Source organism: Notolepis coatsorum, assembly GCF_963971535.1.
Source record: "Notolepis coatsorum genome assembly, chromosome: 5".
In the NCBI taxonomy this organism is placed as follows: domain Eukaryota; kingdom Metazoa; phylum Chordata; class Actinopteri; order Aulopiformes; family Paralepididae; genus Notolepis; species Notolepis coatsorum.
In genome coordinates this window covers 146,861,463-146,885,554 of record NC_140169.1, presented here as the reverse complement: position 1 = coordinate 146,885,554, position 24,092 = coordinate 146,861,463, and the positions used below count along the sequence as shown (strand labels likewise).

Here is a 24,092-nt window from a genome sequence, read left to right as displayed (position 1 = left end):
ATACTGAACACTTTTGTCTACGTACTTGACTTCTATTTTACACTTGCTATACTTATTTTATACCTATCTATTTTTGTCTAGCACAGTCTCTGGAGCGTAACAGAAAGAAGCATTTTGTATAAAAGTATTCTGTACTTCTGTATGACAACTAATAAAGAAACTTGAAACTAATATAAAATGCTTTAAAAATAAAAGTGCTACCAGAAGAGCGTGTCCATAGGGCTGACCTCGACTAGTCGAATAGTCGACTAATCGATCAGAAGGAGCCTTAGTCGACCTCTTAGTCCAATGCAAAAAAAATTAAAAATAAAGATTAGATCAGATTTTCTTTATTTATTATTATTATTTTCTTTTTAACAAAGAGGCCTAGAAGCGTGGCTAACGCTAATGGCGCACATACCAGCGAGGCTAACTGCCTAAGAAAACAGGCACAGAGGCACTGAAAGAGGATTTCACACACTAGACATATCAAGATGTATCAGTAGACCAGCATGCTTTCGCAGAGGACAAGAAGCCTTCAGTCGACTCCTTCAGACATTAAATAATCGTCGTCTATACATTCATTGCTCAACGTAGCAGTGAACAATGCAATAGTATTGTTCATTTAATTGACTTATATATCAAATGAAAAGCACGTGCAGTCATTTGGGATGTGACTGACAGCATAGGCATTTGTTATTTCACTTTGTGTGGAGTTCAGCCTATTCCATTCATTCACGTATGAAATTAAAAGCTCACGCAACTATTTACAGTGTCATCAAAACGTGAAGAGTAAATATTGCCCTTTTTATTGTGTGCCATTAAATCACACTTATGTGCCACAAATGTATAACTCTATGGCCATAAACACAAAGGCAAAGGAGAGTGGACACACACAACACTGGTTTACCATTAACCCCTCGACACACAGAGCCGTCCGGCACCGTATAGGACCTGCGTCACGACTCGCCACCCTTCTTTCTTTCTTTCTTTCTTTCTTTCTTTCTCTCAACCTGGATAATAATCATCCCGGGTCAGTCGACACCTGGACGACCCATTTACACCGACACAGTCAACACAGCTTGTTCCCGGGTATCTGGGGTATTCTCCGCGCCCCAAAGTGGCGTTTGTGGACAAAAAGTCTTTCTTGGGTCGAGAACACAGACCTACTTTGACCCAGCTAATATCTGTTCTTCTCTGTTTCTTTCTTTTCTTTTCGCAGATAAAAAGAATAAAACCCCAAAGGCAACAAAATGATATTTTCATGAGTTTTACAGAACACAGTGCATGTGAATGCAGGTAAGAAACACACACACACACACGCGCACACACACACACACACCATATCATTGTGCAACAGGGCAGAGGTTGATAAAATGTCTCACGCAGAGTTAGTCTTTTCAGTTTGACAACACATGCTGTAACTGGTAAGACTGTGTTCTTTGCCCTTTCTACGTCACTGATTTCAAAGATCAGGACAGGTGTAAGCAGATCACAGCAGCCATCCTCCCTGCGTGAATACTTTCGGCAACCAACATGTCCTTCCGCGTTTCTCTGATTGGCCAGCGATAATGCGCATGCACGCGTTACCGGCGTAGGGGGGAAACGAGCGTAGAGGGCTGGCCGATCGCTGGCCAATCAGAGCAACGCGAAAGGCATGTTGTGGTACCAGAAAAGTCACGTGAAACACTGCAGACCACTGATTGGTCAGAAGAGCAGACGCGTCACTCGTTGGAGGCTCTCCACAAAAACAGAAAGCCGCCATCTTTAATGTCTCGCATAGGATTTCATTTGCAGCAGGAACAAGTGCAATAAACAAAAAAGGATACAGTCACTGTGTATTCTGCCTCATTTATTGATGAAACAAAACCGACATCAACACAATTTGCCACAGAGCGGAGAGTTTAGTCTCACAAAACGATCGCTGACTCGTTAAGCTTGTTGTTAGGTTAGGTGCTAATGTTGTGCTAGCGTTTTAGCATGGCTATCGTACATAGCGTGATCAATATAACTCACTATTGATTGTTTGTACTAGTAACTAATGGTTAATGCTAGTAGAATAGACACAACGTGAGGTAATCACCATCCATTTTAAACCGGTTATTACCTAATGCTAACGTTAGCAGATAGACACGAGACTGGTGCCGTTACAGCTTGTTAGCCTAATGCTAATGCTAACGTTAACGTTAACAGATAGACACGAGAGCCTAGGTAACGTTAAAGCAATGAGAGGTAGCGTTAGCAGAATAGACACAACAAGAGTCTCGTTAATGTTATTATTGATTGATTGATTGATTGAAAACTGTGTTTTACTCTGGCTTGCGCCTAGCTCGTGGACATAGCTATGCTGGAGCTCTCAGCTGTACACCAGCGGCCCCCGCCTCCCCACAGGGGGACAAGTAGGAAGTGCGCATGCGCGCGTTACCGGCGTAGGGGGAAAACTAGCGTAGAGGGCTGGCCGATCGCTGGCCAATCAGAGAAACGCGGAAGGGCATGTTGGTTGCCGAAAGTATTCACGCATCCTGCCTATTGCTTTCACCGATCCCTTCTGTTATCTGATCTGTTTAGAAAAGGGAGGTACTGCGGCTATAGGTAGGGCAGTTACCTACTGACCTATTAACTATACCACTGCCAATCTTTCAAATTCAATACCTAGAAAACTTAATTTATTTATATGATATTCATTATGCAATACAAAACTATTTTCATTTGTACACATAATACGTTATTCCAATTATGAGGCCAAGTTTAAAAATAATCTTCTCAATAGAAATCCCCAGATATTAGTTGATAATTGGAGTTTGCATTGTTCTCAAGGTAAGAATCCAACATGTTCACGCTTCCGAACAACTTCGACCAAAGATAAGCTTCGACCAAAGATAAGCACGGTACTGATATTATTCTAGTCGGAGCTAAAGACCCGACCCGGGATCGTTTTGACCATGTCATTGTCACGTTTATTCACATAAATTGTTGTGAAGTGTGTGATCTGTAGATGATAAATAGCCTAAGTTATTCAGAACATAATTAACCCATTGAAAATCAAAATATATATATCTGTTATAGATACAGTATAACACAGCAGAGAATGAAAACATGCCCCTGTTCCTATATCTTTAGTTTTGGTGGTGGGGCTTCCCATTTGTTTACATTTGGATCACAGATTGGGCCTTTAACATTGCACATTGCACCTTTAACAGCAATCTAATCCATCGTTCTCATTCTGTGGCACGTAGCGCCAGGTGCAGCATTAATTATTGATCACCCTCGTTAGATAAATGGGAGAACATCCTGTCTTCAAGGAAACCTATCTATAGTCATTCCACTTTCACTGATCCGTCCCATGAAGCATATAGGTGTCAGGTTGTGTGCTTAGCTTTTTAATTATTCAGATCCACGTTTTTTATTGCCTATAATTATTGTAACATATAGGGCATACAGAGAGCCTCATCTGCACCTTTGTTTACACTGTTTTTTCTCATATTCTTATTATTCAGATCAAATTGTGTTGCCTTTATGTATGTCCTTCTACTATTACCCTGCCCATCCCCCCATCCCCCCTCCCCCCTGCTGCTATGACACAGTTGCTCAAGGGGATCAATAAAGGAATATCTTATCTTATCACCGGCATTATGGTTTGGGTTTTTTTTTTTTCTGCTATTGATTGATTTCGCCTGGAAACCGTGGAATCAGATGGTCTCAGAAAGTGCAAAGGTGCTCTATAGCCAGGAGGTGGCGCTCTATAGCCAGATGCTGCTCTATAGCCAGGTGCTGCTCTATAGCCAGGTGCTGCTCTATAGTCAGGTGCTGCTCTATAGCCAGGTGCTGCTCTATAGCCAGGTGCTGCTCTATAGCCAGGTGCTGCTCTATAGCCAGGTGCTGCTCTATAGTCAGCTGCTCTATAGCCAGGTGCTGCTCTATAGCCATGTGCTGCTCTATAACCAGGTGCTGCTCTATAGCCAGGTGCTCTATAGCCATGTGCTGCTCTATAGTCAGCTGCTCTATAGCCAGGTGCTGCTCTATAGCCAGGTGCTGCTCTATAGCCAGGTGCTTCTCTATAGCCATGTGCTGCTCTATAGTCAGCTGCTCTATAGCCAGGTGCTGCTCTATAGCCAGGTGCTGCTCTATAGCCAGGTGCTGCTCTATAGCCAGGTGCTGCTCTATAGCCAGGTGCTGCTCTATAGTCAGGTGCTGCTCTATAGCCAGGTGCTGCTCTATAGCCAGGTGCTGCTCTATAGCCAGGTGCTGCTCTATGGCCAGGTGCTGCTCTATAGTCAGGTGCTGCTCTATAGTCAGGTGCTGCTCTATAGTCAGGTGCTGCTCTATAGCCAGGTGCTCTATAGCCAGGTGCTGCTCTATAGCCAGGTGCTGCTCTATAGCCAGGTGCTGCTCTATAGCCAGGTGCTGCTCTATAGTCAGGTGCTGCTCTATAGTCAGGTGCTGCTCTATAGCCAGGTGCTGCTCTATAGCCAGGTGCTGCTCTATAGCCAGGTGCTGCTCTATAGTCAGCTGCTCTATAGCCAGGTGCTGCTCTATAGCCAGGTGCTGCTCTATAGCCAGGTGCTGCTCTATAGCCAGGTGCTGCTCTATAGCCAGGTGCTGCTCTATAGTCAGCTGCTCTATAGCCAGGTGCTGCTCTATAGCCAGGTGCTGCTCTATAGCCAGGTGCTCTATAGCCAGGTGCTCTATAGCCAGGTGCTGCTCTATAGCCAGGTGCTGCTCTATAGCCAGGTGCTGCTCTATAGCCAGGTGCTGCTCTATAGCCAGGTGCTGCTCTATAGCCAGGTGCTGCTCTATAGTCAGGCTGGAGGTGCTGCTCTATAGCCAGGCTGGAGGTGCTGCTCTATATCCAGGCTGGAGGTGCTGCTCTATAGCCATGCTGGAGGTGCTGCTCTATAGCCAGGCTGGAGGTGCTGCTCTATAGCCAGGCTGGAGGTGCTGCTCTATAGTCAGGCTGGAGGGGGTGCTCTATAGCCAGGCTGGAGGTGCTGCTCTATAGCCAGGCTGGAGGTGCTGCTCTATAGCCAGGCTGGAGGTGCTGCTCTATAGCCAGGCTGGAGGTGCTGCTCTATAGTCAGGCTGGAGGGGGTGCTCTATAGCCAGGCTGGAGGTGCTGCTCTATAGCCAGGCTGGAGGTGCTGCTCTATAGCCAGGCTGGAGGTGCTGCTCTATAGCCAGGCTGGAGGTGCTGCTCTATAGCCAGGCTGGAGGTGCTGCTCTATAGTCAGGCTGGGGGGGGGGGTGCTCTATAGCCAGGCTGGATGGGGTGCTCTATAGCCAGGCTGGAGGTGCTGCTCTATAGCCAGGCTGGAGGTGCTGCTCTATAGCCAGGCTGGAGGTGGTGCTCTATAGTCAGGCTGGAGGGGGTACTCTATAGCCAGGCTGGAGGGGGTGCTCTATAGCCAGGCTGGATGTGCTGCTCTATAGTCAGGCTGGAGGTGGTGCTCTATAGCCAGGCTGGAGGTGCTGCTCTATAGCCAGTCTGGAGGGGGTGCTCTATAGCCAGGCTGGAGGGGGTGCTCTAGGCTCGATGAGCTGCTCCGAGCAGGAACAGTCCTTTTCTTTAGTTAATGACCTCGTTCTGTTCTCATCGTGTGCTTTTGCTCCGGTCCACTTCAGTTCAATAAATTATAGCTGAGTCACTTTAAAGAAGACTCTGTGAACTTGGACTGAACCCGGCGCCCTGGTCTCTATATATAGGCCCCGCCTGTGAAGGGGGGGGGGGGGGGGGGGGGTCACTCAAAAGTCAATGTTGTGTGAATGATGACTCAGCGATTCACTGTCACACCCTTTTAACTTTAGCCATAAAGGTTTTTATAACATGGCTCTCTTCATGTTTGAGAGACCGTGGTCAACCAGTTTGACACCTTTCACAAATAGTGACTTGGAATTCAGTTGCCACCATAAACCGTTTATTTAAAGGTCTGCTAATTAATTATCTGTTTTGTACGGAAGCGTATTTCTGCCACACCAGAAACAGAAAGAAATATCAGTATCACATTATAACGTGATACCAACTTATCACGTTACTTATAACGTGAAACGTTTTATGTTAAAACAATAAGTTATCACGTTATAACGTGAAACATTTTATGTTAAAACAATAAGTTATTGTAAACGTGAAACGTTTTATGTTAAAACAATAAGTTATACGTTATAATTGTTCTGTTTCTGGTGTGGCAGCAATACGCTTCCGTAGTTTTGAGATTGTTTGGGTACAATTTATAACTGTAAGCACATGTCATGTTTGTACATGATCCACTGTGGTCTGCATAAATAGCAACAGTTTGTTTTATCATCTATAGATTATGAATATTGTATGTATTAGCGTTAAGATCAATTCACTTTCAATTCAGTTGATCCAGGAAGTGTATATTTTCTATCAATGTGGACATTCTATCATGATGCCAATTTAGTTTTTCAGGGGTGGCAAAATCCATTCCTATCCTACTGTTTTGAAATGCAGAATATTAACTTTACATAGTGTTAGTTAATTACGTTAGTTTCGATCCGGACAGTAGGGTAGGGACAGCGTTCGCCCCCCGGCACCACGTTTATCATCAGCAACAGCGATTACGGCTTAAATCTGGAAATCTGAAGGTTCCCGGTTCAATTCCAGCTCCTCCTGGCAGCAGCATGTCGAAGTGTCCTTGAGCAAGACACTTAATACACAATTATATTATACAGTAATGTTAAAGGGGAACTATCTTATAAATGGCCTTTTCCAGTGGTTTGCATTGTTTTCTAGCAATGTGGGGTTGTACCAACACTGACTAGATGTGAAATTCTCATTCAGTCGCATTCCTCCAGTTCAACTGAGACAAGATCCTCCCCCACGAAACCAAGCCATTCTGAATTTACGTCGATCTGTGACTGCCAGATATTGAAATATGAAGTAATAAAGGAAAAGGGGGCAGAAGCACTTACTCCTGGGACATTCTTTGACCGTTTTACAGCATATGACCCAAAAAAGACCCAGGCGGAATTATATAATGGTAGTCAAAATAGGGTTAACTGCTCCCAATGAGCAGGTTGGCACTTTGAGCGGTCGCCTCCGCCGTCGGTGTGTGAATGTGTGAGTGAGTGGGCGAATGTGAAGCATAAGTTGTAAAGCGTTTTGGATAAAAGCTGCTATATAAATTCTGTCTGTTTACCATCTGCAGGTTATTTGAATCGAAAGAGAATTGATCCTAATGCCGACGCACCTCCACCGTTCAGTCGGCGTAACATAACAATAGGGAGTCTGACGTCACTCTAGTTTCCCGCGCGGTCCACCCGCATAGGGATTTATCATTGAGAAAATGTATTATCGGCTATTGTAATAATTCTGCCTCATGAACATTGGCACGCTTTCCATTTTTGCACAAAATGAGTTCCCTTCTATCACTAACATTATTGTTCAAGCATTTTTGGTTGAAATAAAGTTAGTTATAAGGTTGTTTAATTGGCTTGTGGATGAATACACACAGAAAGGTACACCATGCCAATGTTCATGCTTTATTTGTTCTAAATAAGACGATTTAGAAATGGTGTAGTGGTTACGTCATTGTTGTTTCTGGCCGGTCCACCTCGCTTGAAATCGCAATGTATTTCCAACGGACACATTTCTAAATCGTCTCGTTTAAACCAAATAAAGCATGAACATTGGCACGGTGTACCCCAGTGGAGGTTTCTCTATGACAACACGTGAAACACAAATTCACTCATAATTCATCATTATTATTAATTTACATATACCTATATAAAAAAAAAAAAAAAAATATATATATATATATTTTTTTTTTTAAATTGTTATTATTATTTTTATTTTTATTAATGTTTTCCCATGTAAAAAAAATTCCAGTGAATTTTTTTTCTTCAAAAATGGCCAAAATTGACAGCTCTGAGCAGGCCTGCACTGCAGTATTGCCTGCAGTAATTATTCGTGAAGAAAACTTCACAGGTGTGACCCATTGTTAAATAAATAATAAATAACAGCGAATCAAAATAGGCTATTAACTTCATCTAAGAACGGTCTGTGCAGTTAAACTCTTGCCATTGAATGGAGGATTGATTGATTGACAGCCCTTGACATCCAATACACGGAGGTTGAATATGATTGGCAGCCTTGCAAATCCAATCAGAGATTTCTGCATTGCAAAGTCAAAATGGGTCCAGCTGCATGTGAGGAGGATAGGTTTAGCTCGGGCCAATCTCAAGTTTCTCAAGTTTCTTTATTAGTTGTCATACAGAAGTACAGAATACTTTTATACAAAATGTAACATAAAGAAGCATTTTGTATAAAAGTATTCTGTACTTCTGTATGACAACTAATAAAGAAACTTGAGAAACTTGAGATTGGCCCGAGCTAAACCTATCCTCCTCACATGCAGCTAGACCCATTTTGACTATGTGAAAGTTGAGACTATGAGAAAGTTGTTGTTTAGTAGTTAGTAAGCTGTACAGCTATAACAAGTCAGGCTAAATTAAACTTTGCGCCAACATTAGGACCGAAGTATAAACCAGCAACTGAGCAACATGAAGAAGTGGATTTATGCATCTGGATCAGAAAAAACGTTGTGGATGAAAAAGTAAGTATAGGCTACAGTGCTTGTATGCTAACAGTAGCTAGGCAGCTTAGCCTACATCACAATGATAATCACCAAGCTAACTTACTGTACACACTGTAGGGCTGGGCCAGTGGAGGCTGCTGACCAAATTTTTAGGTGAAGCACAAATTATTATATTATATTATATATTAAATAATATTTTTAAAACATCCCCCACTGTGTGTCAGTGGTCAGTGGACACAGATGAAAACATATTAACATTAGGTGACAGCGGACCTGACCAGATGAAAACATATTAGGTGACAGCGCACCTGACCAGATGAAATCATATTAGGTGACAGCGCACCTGATCAGATCAAAACATTTTAGGTGACAGCGCACCTGACCAGATCAAAACATATTAGGTGAAGGTGACAAGGAAGCCACAGACTCATACCCCCCCGACACTCAACTAACCGCCTCGGACAGTCCTTCATACCAGTGGCCATCAGGCTCCACAACAGTGGGCAGCGACTGCTGCCAGACATCGACCTAGAACTAATAGGAACCCAAGTAGGACAATAACACTACCTTATGCATACTGCACCTTATGTGGATACTGTGATACTGTGAATAATGAATAATGTATATTTCAGTTAGTTAGATAGTAAATTATATTGACCTATTTGTTTACACTGCTTGTGTTGTTTTCACTACCTGTACCCCCCCCCCCCTTCCCCCATGCTGCTATGATGCCTGAATTTCCCCAAGGGGATCAATAAAGGAATATCTTATCTTATCTTAAAACGAAAGATGAAATTACCTACCTGGGTTCCATCCTATAGAGGCAAATCTTTCCTGTGACAAAATGGGATCCAATGTAATAAAACTAAGTCAACCAACGAACTAGATTCCTGTACCGGATCTCCTCTCTGGTAAACAAGAATACCTTGAAGACTCTAACAGGAGCACTCATTCAAGGGTACTACAACTATGCTTGCACCTCATGGTACCAAAGCACCTCAAAGGCACTAAAAACAAGATTACAAACATCACAAAACAAACTGGTCAGACTACTGCTTGACCTTACTCCTAAAACCCACCTCACCCCTGTCCACTTTGACAACCTAGGATGGCTTAGAGTAGACGACAGAGTACAGCAACTTGCAATGGGCCTGGTCTACAAGATACACTACACCACTAAGATACCCATGTGCATGTCGAAATACTTCCCAAAGGTCAGTGAATACCACGACCACAACACCAGAGGGAGTTCCACAAATCATGTTCAACCCAGATAAAATAATAATAAAAAAAAAAAAAACGTTTTTTTTTAATAAAAGAAAATAGTCATAACTTAGAAATTAGATTGCATAGGTCTATGAATCGATATCGCGATTCTGTTTCGATTAATTGCCCAGCCCAGTGGAGGTTTCTCTATGACAACACGTGAAACACAAATTCACTCATAATTCATCATTATTATTAATTTACATATACCTATATATAAAAAAAAAAAAAAAAAAAACTATATATATATATATTTTTTTTTAAATTGTTATTATTATTTTTATTTTTATTAATGTTTTCCCCTGTAAAAAAAATTCCAGTGAATTTTTTTTCTTCAAAAATGGCCAAAATTGACAGCTCTGAGCAGGCCTGCACTGCAGTATTGCCTGCAGTAATTATTCGTGAAGAAAACTTCACAGGTGTGACCCATTGTTAAATAAATAATAAATAACAGCGAATCAAAATAGGCTATTAACTTCATCTAAGAACGGTCTGTGCAGTTAAACTCTTGCCATTGAATGGAGGATTGATTGATTGACAGCCCTTGACATCCAATACACGGAGGTTGAATATGATTGGCAGCCTTGCAAATCCAATCAGAGATTTCTGCATTGCAAAGTCAAAATGGGTCCAGCTGCATGTGAGGAGGATAGGTTTAGCTCGGGCCAATCTCAAGTTTCTCAAGTTTCTTTATTAGTTGTCATACAGAAGTACAGAATACTTTTATACAAAATGTAACATAAAGAAGCATTTTGTATAAAAGTATTCTGTACTTCTGTATGACAACTAATAAAGAAACTTGAGAAACTTGAGATTGGCCCGAGCTAAACCTATCCTCCTCACATGCAGCTAGACCCATTTTGACTATGTGAAAGTTGAGACTATGAGAAAGTTGTTGTTTAGTAGTTAGTAAGCTGTACAGCTATAACAAGTCAGGCTAAATTAAACTTTGCGCCAACATTAGGACCGAAGTATAAACCAGCAACTGAGCAACATGAAGAAGTGGATTTATGCATCTGGATCAGAAAAAACGTTGTGGATGAAAAAGTAAGTATAGGCTACAGTGCTTGTATGCTAACAGTAGCTAGGCAGCTTAGCCTACATCACAATGATAATCACCAAGCTAACTTACTGTACACACTGTAGGGCTGGGCAATTAATCGAAACAGAATCGCGATATCGATTCATAGACCTATGCAATCTAATTTCTAAGTTATGACTATTTTCTTTTATTAAAAAAAAACGTTTTTTTTTTTTTTTATTATTATTTTATCTGGGTTGAACATGATTTGTGGAACTCCCTCTGGTGTTGTGGTCGTGGTATTCACTGACCTTTGGGAAGTATTTCGACATGCACATGGGTATCTTAGTGGTGTAGTGTATCTTGTAGACCAGGCCCATTGCAAGTTGCTGTACTCTGTCGTCTACTCTAAGCCATCCTAGGTTGTCAAAGTGGACAGGGGTGAGGTGGGTTTTAGGAGTAAGGTCAAGCAGTAGTCTGACCAGTTTGTTTTGTGATGTTTGTAATCTTGTTTTTAGTGCCTTTGAGGTGCTTTGGTACCATGAGGTGCAAGCATAGTTGTAGTACCCTTGAATGAGTGCTCCTGTTAGAGTCTTCAAGGTATTCTTGTTTACCAGAGAGGAGATCCGGTACAGGAATCTAGTTCGTTGGTTGACTTAGTTTTATTACATTGGATCCCATTTTGTCACAGGAAAGATTTGCCTCTATAGGATGGAACCCAGGTAGGTAATTTCATCTTTCGTTTTAAGATAAGATAAGATATTCCTTTATTGATCCCCTTGGGGAAATTCAGGCATCATAGCAGCATGGGGGAAGGGGGGGGGGGGGGTACAGGTAGTGAAAACAACACAAGCAGTGTAAACAAATAGGTCAATATAATTTACTATCTAACTAACTGAAATATACATTATTCATTATTCACAGTATCACAGTATCCACATAAGGTGCAGTATGCATAAGGTAGTGTTATTGTCCTACTTGGGTTCCTATTAGTTCTAGGTCGATGTCTGGCAGCAGTCGCTGCCCACTGTTGTGGAGCCTGATGGCCACTGGTATGAAGGACTGTCCGAGGCGGTTAGTTGAGTGTCGGGGGGGTATGAGTCTGTGGCTTCCTTGTCACCTTCACCTAATATGTTTTGATCTGGTCAGGTGCGCTGTCACCTAAAATGTTTTGATCTGATCAGGTGCGCTGTCACCTAATATGATTTCATCTGGTCAGGTGCGCTGTCACCTAATATGTTTTCATCTGGTCAGGTCCGCTGTCACCTAATGTTAATATGTTTTCATCTGTGTCCACTGACCACTGACACACAGTGGGGGATGTTTTAAAAATATTATTTAATATATAATATAATATAATAATTTGTGCTTCACCTAAAAATTTGGTCAGCAGCCTCCACTGGTGTACCCTTATGTGCTTATTCATCCTCAATCTATAGCTCAACATGAAAATATTTGCAATTAATCGTAAAAAGAAAATCGCCAAATTTTATTTCAACCAAAAATGCTTAAACAACCGTGCAGGCGGTCCAAAGTGACGTCAGACTACACCGACCTATAGACCCTTCTCAGGCTGAAACCTTTGGTTCACTGTAGCCCAAGCCACTGTGACCCTTGCTACACGTCTGTGTTTCCCAGAATCCTCTCCTGGACCGCTTGTTGCTTCCACAGTGTGCCAGCAGCAGAAATGTTGCTCCATATAGTGTTTTGCAAAATACGAATAGCAGCACAGCTGCAACAGGGCCAGAAAACAAAACCGATAACCCGATATTGGCTCTTGGAGTCAAGTTTCAAGTTTGTTTTTTATTTGTCACATATAAGGTACAGTGAAATGCTTGGTTCTGTATGAGCCCCTGAGAATGTGATTCATACAGTAAAAAAGTAAGTAAAAGAGGAATAACACTATACAATATACAATATACAATACAATATACAAACTAAAGTACAACCTAAGTACAATGAGTAATAATACAGACAATGAGGTACAAAAACGTTAAGGCAAGGTGCAAATGCAAATGAGGTATGAATGTAGTGCAAATCTCTTTAATAAATAGATAAATATAATGTAGTCGACTGCACGCATGTATGTGCTTGTGTATGTATTTGTATGTGAGTGAACATGTGTGTGTGTGTGTGTGTGTGTGTGTGTGTGTGTGTGTGTGTGTGTGTGTGTGTGTGTGTGTGTGTGTGTGTGTGTGTGTGTGCGCGCATAATCGTATATGGTATGGTTTTGGTATGGTTTTTTTTCAAAACCCCCGAGGGGAAACATGGTTTGCCACCAAAATTAATACAAATTACACAAACAAGAAACAATAACATACAATACAAGTTACGTAACACAGTTACATATGTGCGCATGTGTGTATTTGTGTTTGTATGTGTGTGTGTGTACCGTATGTGTGTGGTCTGAATGCATGTACTCTGTGTGTGTGTGTGTGTGTACAGTGTGTACAGTGTGTACAGTGTGTACAGTGTGTACTACATATCTTCCTCACCAAATCAACCACTCAGAGCGGACGAGCCACGGCCTCGTCGAAGCGAGAGCCAGTATATATTGTTTGTTTGTTAGTAAAGCAAGATGAAGTAACCTGATACTGATACCAGCCCACCCATGCTTTCCATTTGAATCCCATCTGTCTCTATCGCTCCCATCAAATTCGATATGTACCGTGTGATTCTTTACCAGGAAACGAGCGCCAAGAATCTGTGATGTGACGCCATGTTGCTTCTTTTGTTTTCTGTCTCTCAGGCCAAAGAAAGAAGCGACGGAGCCGAGAGAGAAGTGAGTACATGACCATTGACCTAGGGGGGAGGGGGGGGGGGAGATGTCTTCAGTTCACTGTCGTTCTCTCTGAATCCCTGTCTTGTCTCATTGCTCCCAAATCTACCTCTGAATGTCTCTCTAAACTGCTCCCAAATCTACCTCTGAATCTCTGTCTCCCTGCTCCCAAATCTACCTCTGAATCTCTGTCTCACTGCTCCCAAATCTACCTCTGAATCTCTGTCTCACTGCTCCCAAATCTACCTCTGAATCTCTTGTCTCACTGCTCCCAAATCTACCTCTGAATCTCTGTCTCACTGCTCCCAAATCTACCTCTGAATCTCTGTCTCCCTGCTCCCAAATCTACCTCTGAATCTCTGTCTCACTGCTCCCAAATCTACCTCTGAATCTCTGTCTCACTGCTCCCAAATCTACCTCTGAATCTCTTGTCTCCCTGCTCCCAAATCTACCTCTGAATCTCTGTCTCACTGCTCCCAAATCTACCTCTGAATCTCTGTCTCCCTGCTCCCAAATCTACCTCTGAATCTCTGTCTCACTGCTCCCAAATCTACCTCTGAATCTCTGTCTCACTGCTCCCAAATCTACCTCTGAATCTCTTGTCTCACTGCTCCCAAATCTACCTCTGAATCTCTGTCTCACTGCTCCCAAATCTACCTCTGAATCTCTGTCTCCCTGCTCCCAAATCTACCTCTGAATCTCTGTCTCACTGCTCCCAAATCTACCTCTGAATCTCTGTCTCACTGCTCCCAAATCTACCTCTGAATCTCTTGTCTCCCTGCTCCCAAATCTACCTCTGAATCTCTGTCTCACTGCTCCCAAATCTACCTCTGAATCTCTGTCTCACTGCTCCCAAATCTACCTCTGAATCTCTGTCTCACTGCTCCCAAATCTACCTCTGAATCTCTGTCTCACTGCTCCCAAATCTACCTCTGAATCTCTGTCTCACTGCTCCCAAATCTACCTCTGAATCTCTTGTCTCACTGCTCCCAAATCTACCTCTGAATCTCTGTCTCACTGCTCCCAAATCTACCTCTGAATCTCTTGTCTCCCTGCTCCCAAATCTACCTCTGAATCTCTGTCTCACTGCTCCCAAATCTACCTCTGAATCTCTGTCTCACTGCTCCCAAATCTACCTCTGAATCTCTGTCTCACTGCTCCCAAATCTACCTCTGAATCTCTTGTCTCATTGCTCCCAAATCTACCTCTGAATCTCTTGTCTCTTGTATAATATATATTATACTGCACTTACAACCCTCAACAAAGTATCAAATTAATGTGCTAATATAGCTTGGATTAATGTCATACTGGACAATTATTTAAAGCCCTACTATGGCTCCCAAGTGGAGTTGTAAACAAAAAGTATAGAAACAAACAGGGAAGAAGCAGCCATGCACACACAACTGCAACAGAGTACACATGCTGTTAACCCTTTCACTGCGACACGTCAAAGGGTTAACCCTTTCACAACCACACTACAGAAGGGTAACCCTTTCACTACCACACTACAGGTTAACCGTCCCAAGGGGATCAATAAAGGAATATCTTATCTTATCTTATCTACTTATCAATAAACCGTACTCTGTCTCTGATGGTGTGGATCACAACATTGATCAATGGATCACAACATTGATCGATGGATCACAACATTGATCAATGGATCACAACATCAGTGGTGAAAACGAACACCCTATAAGGAGGCTTGTTGTATCTATGTTTGTATGTATGTATCTGAGCACAGGACATATCACAGAATGCCATTCAGAGGTCATGAGGTCATTGCACCCCCCTTTTCCCATCTCCCTCCATTCTCTCTATCTCTCCTCTCCGCACCTGTCCTTTACGTACTTATCGTTTACCTCCTGTTGCCGCCCCTTGTTTAAGTGTTTTTACTGGCTCCTCTGTAGATCGACGGAAAGATAACGCCATCTGTGTTCTGTTTGACGCCCCTCTTTAAGTTTTGTGGTTATAGTCCTTGTTTAACTGTTTTCATCTTGATGTTCTTGGGGTCATTCAACTTCTATAGCTCTTCCGTCACACGAGAGATTTGCAATTTGTGTCTACGGCATGGGGGGGGGGGGGGGGGGGGCTCTAGGATGCCCCCATTGGTTGTATTTTGGTTTTATTTTAGGTGTTTTGTGATACAGATAAGGGTACGTTTTTTGAGACCCTTGTTTTAAGTCTTTATGGGTCCGGATTTTAGTGCTGTGTTTCTTCAAAGAGATGTTCTCCGGGTCATTCAACTCCTGCTTATGATGCTACCTTAATTATTTAAATTTTGGTTCAACCTTGACCCCTGACCTAGGCTGTTAACACATTGGGCGCCGGGCATTGTGCCCATCATTATACCCAGTCTGCCAGCACTGTAACCCTATGGAGAAGTTTACCTTTTTTGCAGGGCTATAACTTTTTAAATATTATAGCTATATCGACATTACTATGGCCCATTCAACATCGATTATCTATCTTTCCGGATGTGGGAACGTTATATTTTTTCATTCATACATTGTTGTGTTAATACCTTCGAGAATATAAGTATGTTTTTAAGCTTTTCTGCTGTAATTCCAAAAACGCTAGTTATAGGCCGTGACGCATATGATAGATTATCGATTGGCGTTTCTTTCCTATACACGCTATATTAAAAAATTCAAATGTATATGATCGGTATACATTATGCTTCATCATGCGTGAAGGAAAGGGGGGGGGGGTCGTTTATAATTCCTTGATCGTCAGTAACGGCTTTATTTAGTATGGGTTGATATATTGATCAGACTGATTGCAAACAAAGAAATGTACAATCGGGCTGAAAATAACGTTAGTGTCCTCTTACCGTTCGCCGATGAGACTGGAGGAAAAATATCCCAATTATTTGACGTCGATCTCCTATATCTATTTCCGGTTTGTATGGCGCAATAAACGCTGAAATCATATCGATTATTGCGTTTCGAAAGCGATCCAAATGCACTAGAGTGTTTGTCTGGACCCATGTAACAAGATATGACTGCCGGAGGGATTTCCTCGATGCATCGATCGCCACGTCCAGTTTGACGTGAGTGTAACTCGCCCGACCATCCACCAGGCGGCGGTATTGAGGCGTTGCAATCTCAGACAGGGTGCCGTTGCAGTCCGGAGGGAGGCTGGATGAATTATGAATGCCATGGCGAAAAAAGGAAATATTGATCCCAAAAACTATTTACGCCGTTGTTGGCGTTCAACGCATGGCGGGCAATAACGACTTACGCCGTTTATGGCGCACAATGTGTTAAAGAGACACTTCACCAAGAAACAGCTCATTTATATTTTGCATCCACCAGGGAAATCATCTGGGACACTGAATCCTTGTCTTGTGTTAATTACAGCTCCATGAAATGATGTACTGTAGATGAAAAAACAGCAATACCTTGTTTTATCCTTGTGTAACACAACACAAGGATTCAATGTCCCCGATGGGGGCCTAATTCAAACTCATTTACTCTCGATAACTGTCAAACTAAATGAATGTGTGCAAAACTGATTTTGGATTTGTGTGAGATTATGTGCAAAAGAATCTGCATAGTTTTTTGGTGAATTGCCACTTTAACCCCCACTACCAAATGGTTAACCCTTTCACTGCGACAATACAGAAGGTTAACCCTTTCACTGCGACAATACAGACGGTTAACCCTTTCACTGCCACATGACAAAGGGTTAACAATTTCACTACCACACTACAGAAAGTTAACCCTTTCACTACCACACTACAGACGGTTAACCCTTTCACTACCACACTACATAAGGTTAACCGTCTGTAGTGTGGTAGTGAAAGGGTTAACCTTCTGTAGTGTGGTAGTGAAAGGGTTAAGAGTCAGCTTCCCTCACCCCTAAACCATTAGTAGGTAGCTTGTTAAACTGAACCCAGATCAGTTATGTGCAACTTGTACCCGACTCCATGGGCCGTGGGGTTTCAGTGGGCGGTATTGACTAGGGATACACTGATTACTGATTCGATCCATCTCAGCTTTTACTGAGGAGTAAATACTTTGTAAAGGCTATGTTCACACTGCAAGCCTTAAGTGCTGAATTCTGATTTATTGCTCAGTTTTTGCTTTTGTTCACATTATTAAATATAAAAATGTGGCCAATATCAGATTCCAGGGTGAACCGGTCACACTGCTGATCTGAGCCGCATGCGCAAAATGAACAATAACAAACAAACGTTGACAAAATGTCAATTTGGAATGACGATAAAAAGTCACTTGAAAGACTTGTTCAGACTGAGGTTGTATTGCAACTCTGACCTGTAATCTGATTTGATGGCTAAAATCTGAATTTTAAAAGAGCAAATTCCAAGTGATTTGTGCCGTTCACATTATGAGCAAAAACATAATCTGCCTTGGGCCACTTTTGGCTGCAGTGTGAACTTAAACGTAGTTTGGGGTCATTGGACCAAAATATAACAATTTGTTCTCCTTCTATGTGTCAAAAAGGCTGCAAAACATGTCACTTTGCTTTTGCTTCTGGCACGTTACACATGGTTCTTGGAATCAGATTTTAGTACTGGGGAAATTCTCTGACATCGATACTGTTTTAGGCGCTGTATCCACAGAAAGAGTTTTTTTCAAGGCGGAGCGCTTTGGATATCAAAGATATGAACGCCCAGAGCGCTTATTGTTGCATCATCTGCGTTATAGGTCGTACTGTATATACCTTAGGTCCAGTGGAGGCAGCTGACAAATTTTTTAGGTGAAGCACAAATTATTATATAATATTTATAAAACATCCCCCAATGTGTGTGTCAGTAGTGGCTGGTGAGTTAAAAAATTGGGGAGGACGGGAGATAAAAAATTGTAATAAAGAAGTACAGACACAGTGTGGTTATGAAGACAGCAGACAGACACTACAGTTAAAGACAACAGGTAGTAATTTATACCTTTGAGTAACTCTTGACACACACCTCACTTACACACATCACAACAATAGCTTAGTCAAGAAGGCAAATCTAAAACTATTTGTTTACAGCAAGATCAGACCATTTCTCATCCTCACTGTTTCAAACACATCTACAGTGTACATGCAATTTCTTTGCAATTTCATGCAAAAAGAGCTTATAAAATGCATGGTAAATGTCCACCCTGGACTCACCACTGTACTCACAGCTTTACTGCCAAGACACAATAGGCTACAAGTCAGGAAGTATCACCACACCAATCCCACATGCACTCATTCCAGTACACACACACACACACACACACACACACACACACACACACACACACACACACACACACACACACACACACACACACACACACACACACACACACACACACACACACACACACACACAGTATAAACAAACTATACTGTTGTGACGATTTCAATAAAACAGTCCATTCTGAGTCAATGGTACAGAAAAACTGTACATTGGAATATTGGTAAACATATCGGTCAATATGCCCGCGACATGGTTCTTGGTGTATTAAACAGGCAATGCCACGGCCGGCTATTGAGTTCATGTGCCATAAATGTCATGTATGTTGTGTATGTCATAAATGTCAATATGAATTGAAAATGGGGGACCCTGATGTAAACAAGACGAAAGTCTTTCTCTGGTCTGCATCCCCTTAACAATTGTGTGTATTGAGCCGTACTGTATTGTACCCATTCTGCAATCTGTTAAATAAAGTTTTCATTCATTCATTAATTTGCTGTCTCGTTATAACACAAACAGCTCACCATGAACCATGACCAGCTTAATTACGTTAGTTAGCATCCAAGCTAGCGTGATAACGTTAGTAGTTAGAAATGGCTAGGCTGCCTGCTTACCTGCAATAATGTTGTCATCGTCCTGGACAGATAGACTTGTTAAATCATAATATCCACACTTTGTGCTGGTCCTCAGTAAATGTCCCGCCGGCAAAAAATAAGTTGCTATTAAAGTGCTAAATGTTTTACACTAACACACACTGTGTCTACACTAATATAGAGCTTTCGAACGTGGCCGCTCTGTTAATAGAATTTTCAATCAATCAATCAATCCCGCGAGGGGAGAGGAGACGCAGCCCCTCCGTGTAGCTGCAGAGCTGCAGAGTAGGAACCATTCTCTGATTGGATCTCAAAGATGTCAATCATTCAACCTCTGTGTAGCTGCAGAGCAGCAGAGATGGCAACATTCTCTGATTGGATGTCAAGGCTGTCAATCATTCAATCCCCCATTCAATGGCAAGAGTTTAAAAGCACGGACCGTGCTTAGATGACGTTAATAGCTTTTTTTTTTTTTTTTTATATTTAAAGTTTTTTTTTTTTCTCAAACAAGACAATACATACACGACAAAACAAGACAAGAAATGATAATAATAACAATAACAACAAGGGGCGAGGGGGGGGGGGGTTGCAGAGCGTTACAAAGGTTCAGTAGACAAACTTATTCCAGATAGTGATCTAATAAAGTTCAGGGGACCTTGAAGGCCATCGGGCCGATCACTCTCTTGAAGAGACAGAGCAGTCCATGAAGTCCTTGCGCCAGTTCTCCATACTGAAGCAGTTCAGTAATATATATATAAAGGTTAATAGCCTATTTTGATTGGCTATTATTTATTATTTATTTAATCCTGGGTCAACCTGTGTAGCCATCTGCACGAATATTTACTGCAGTCATTACTGCAGTGCAGGCCTGGTCAGAGCTGGCAATTTTGGCAATTTTTGAAGAAAAAAATAATTCACTGGCTGGCATTTTTTTTACAGAGGAAAAACATTTCTAATAAAAAAAATAATAATAATAATAATAAAAAAAAAATATATATATATATATATGTAAATTAATAATAATTATGAATTATGAGTGAATTTGTGTTTCACGTGTTGTCATAGAGAAACCTCCACTGCTTAGGTCGTATATTACTGGGTTGTCAGACACCGCAAGAATGTTCGTTGATCTTTTTAGTCCCGCCACGTCCTCGATTTTGATTGGTCAGTCAAAAAAAGTGACATTGATGAGCGGCGCTCCTCTCCAGATGTTGAACAGTTTTCTACTCGAGGCGCCCAGAGCGCTCCACCAGAAAACACCAGCCGCTGAGAGCGCTAGAACGTGAGGTGCGGCGCTGGCAAGAGGAGCGCTCCTAGCGCGTCTTTACCATAGAAATTAACCCTTTCACTGCCACACGACAGCCGGTTAACCCTTTCACTTTCAAATTAATGATGGAGCATCGCCGTCGGTTGTGTGATAGTAAAGGGCTAACCTTCTGTATTGTCACAGTGAAAGGGTTAACCGGCTGTCGTGTGGCAGTGAACGGGTTAATGTCAGAATGGCGCTGGCAGCTCAAAAAATCGCTCTCTGTGAACACAGCCCCACAGCCTAGTATCGATATTGCATCCTTAGCCCTGTCCCTTGTCTATGAGTGTCTATCAGATCATTATTGGCAGTTTCTATAACCCATATTGTGTTATAGACTCTGGCTAGTTATGATCCAAAAGTGTTCCAACAACTGCATGATTATGTTCTTGCTATTATATTATATATATATATATATATATATATTATATTGGCAAAGTCTCAATTCTTGTCCTATTGGACCTTAGTGCAGCGTTCGATACGATTGACCATAATATCTTGATCAGTCGTCTAGAAAGACTGGTTGGCTTTTCCGATCATGTACTAAATTGGCTCATAACATACATTAAGGGAAGAAGGTTCTATGTTAAGCTTGGAGACAATGTATCCGAGGAACATAACAGCAATTTTGGAGTCGCACAAGGAAGCTGCCTTGGTCCATTACTCTTCTCACTATATATGCTGCCCCTCGGGGACATCATTCGAGACCACAATGTATGCTTCCATAGTTATGCTGATGATACACAACTATATATCTCCGCAGAACCAAATAACACTACAGCCATACAGTCCATTACAAATAGTCTGTTAGCAATAAACAAGTGGATGAACAATAACTTCCTAAAATTAAACGAAAGCAAGACCGAAATCCTATTGATCGGCCCAAAAGCGAAAAGGGAAGTGCTTTGTAAAAACCTGGGGAGTCTGTCATCCTATGTAAAGACTGAGGTTACAAGCCTAGGTGTCATCTTGGACTCAGACCTGACCTTTAAGTCTCATATAAATAAGGCCATGAAAACGTCATTCTTCCACCTAAGAAACATAGCGAAAGTAAGACCTTTCGTAAATAAAAAGGATGCAGAGAAACTTATTCATGCTTTTGTATCAAGTCGGCTTGACTATTGTAATGCACTGTTCACTGGTCTTCCCAAAGCAACCATTGGGAAGCTTCAGCTTATCCAAAACTCTGCAGCTCGATTACTAACTCATACAAGGAGAAGAGAACATATCACTCCAGTCCTGGCCACTCTGCACTGGCTTCCAATAACTCATAGAATTGATTTTAAGGTCCTTTTCCTAACATATAAAGCTCTTAATGAGCAAGGCCCAAAATACATAGCAAATTCCCTAGTTAGTTATCTGCCCTCAAGAACGCTACGGTCATCCACTACAGGTTTACTAGACACGCCCAGAAACCAAAAAAGGATAGGAAGTATGGCATTTGCCAACTATGCCCCAAAACTATGGAACACACTACCAACACACATCAGAAACGCCAGCTCTATACACATTTTTAAAGGAAAATTAAAAACGTACCTATACAGTCTAGCTTACAAATAGTTATGGCTTGGAAAAACCTGATGGATCCATGAGGCTAGGATAAGCCTTGTGGACCCAACTTTTTAGATGAAGGAACGGGTACATAGGAGACACGCCTCCAGTTTTTCAAAAGTTTTTGACACGCCTCAGCTTCTGAGCTGAAGGAGTGTTTTTGCGGACCTCCCAAACTTTCAAACTTTTTAGATGAAGGAATGGGTACAATAGGAGACACGCCTCCAGTTTTTCAAACGTTTTTGACACACCTCAGCTTCTGAGCTGAAGGCGTGTTTTTGCGGACCTCCCAAACTTTCAAACTTTTTAGATGAAGGAATGGGTACAATAGGAGACACGCCTCCAGTTTTTCAAAAGTTTTTGACACGCCTCAGCTTCTGAGCTGAAGGCGTGTTTCTGCGGACCTCCCAAACTTTCAAACTTCTTAGATGAAGGATGGGTACAATAGGAGACACGCCTCCAGTTTTTCAAAAGTTTTTGACACACCTCAGCTTCTGAGCTGAAGGCGTGTTTTTGCGGACCTCCCAAACTTTCAAACTTTAGACTGTTTTCTTTATGCGTTTTTCTTTTTCTTTCTTTCTACCACAAGACGCGGCCACTGATGGGTCCATGGGACTTGGATAAGTCCTGTGGACCCAACTCTGGCCACTGACCACATGAGCGAACGGGTACATACGCACACAATACACGGCCACTGATGGATCCGTGGGACTTGGTAAAGCACTATGGACCCAACTATGACCACTGATAAAAACGTAACTACACTAGCATTATAAGACCTAAACATTGCTACCTACCATACAAGTGCATTGGTTTAGTGCATTTCCGGTTGCCACTGAGCGGAAATGTTTGTGCGGACCTGTTCTCCCAAACTGGTAAGCAAATGACTGTTTTTACGTTATTTTCATTTTTACGTTACTATTATTATTATTATTATTATTATTATTATTATTTTTTTTTTTTAACATTGATCTTAACTGATCACTATGACTTTATTGCTTTTATCGTTATATATGCCTATAATTGTGTACAGCACTTTGAGCTACATGACATGTATGAAAGGTGCTTTATAAATACTTACTTACTTACTTACTTATAGTGAAATGTTGCTTTCATGATGGTAAAATATGCCAACGTAAGCTCTCAACACATCTCTTGGTGTCACCTCACTTTAAGTTTGACATATTTAAGTTTCACATCTTATTGAGAAGAAAGAACGTTTGAGAAAGTTACTCCCAAACTCAAAGGGGAAATCCACCCTAAAACAGAATTACACATTGTTGTTTTTATGCCAATCATCTGTGACAAGTCAACATCTATAAACACGGACAAGTGTGTGAAAATGTGAGAATCAAGACTTAAATTTATGACTTTTGGGAGGTTGGTCCATTGACAATGAATAAATGACTGGCCTTTGTGGGCTTAGATTTGTGTCATACTGTCTTACTGTCATAGTTGTTCCATTATTCTGTCTATGGAGCAGCCCCAGAGTTAGTCTCTTAATGACATCATCAAGTAGAGTCTTGTCTCTCTGGTGTTCAACTTAACCCTTTCACTACCAAATGGTTAACCCTTTCACTGTGACAATACAGAAGGTTAACTCTTCCACTGCCACACGACAAAGGGTTAACCGTCTGTAGTGTGGTAGTGAAAGGTTAACCGTTTGTAGTGTGGTAGTGAAAGGGCGAGAATCTGAGCTGTACATTATTATAGAAATAACACACATTAACTTTGTTTTTGGGTAGACACCCCCCCCCCCCCCCTTTTTTTAAGCATTGCATGTGCAGCTGTGTAATATTTCATCCTGTGATCTGCTTGGTATGCACATTACTGGCCTGTGCACTAATTGTGCTG

At 41.8% G+C, this 24,092-nt stretch overlaps 1 protein-coding gene across 2 annotated transcripts in view; it reads left to right on the top strand.

Annotated features, from left to right (window-relative positions):
- vegfab (vascular endothelial growth factor Ab) overlaps positions 1–24,092 on the top strand; it is a 61,160-nt gene that overhangs the window by 22,221 nt on the left and 14,847 nt on the right. For both annotated transcript variants that reach the window (XM_084314541.1, XM_084314540.1), the window contains exons 4-5: positions 1,202–1,278; positions 13,568–13,600. In XM_084314541.1, coding sequence (XP_084170667.1) covers positions 1,202–1,278; positions 13,568–13,600 — 110 coding nt within the window. The remainder of the gene's footprint in view (positions 1–1,201; positions 1,279–13,567; positions 13,601–24,092) is intronic.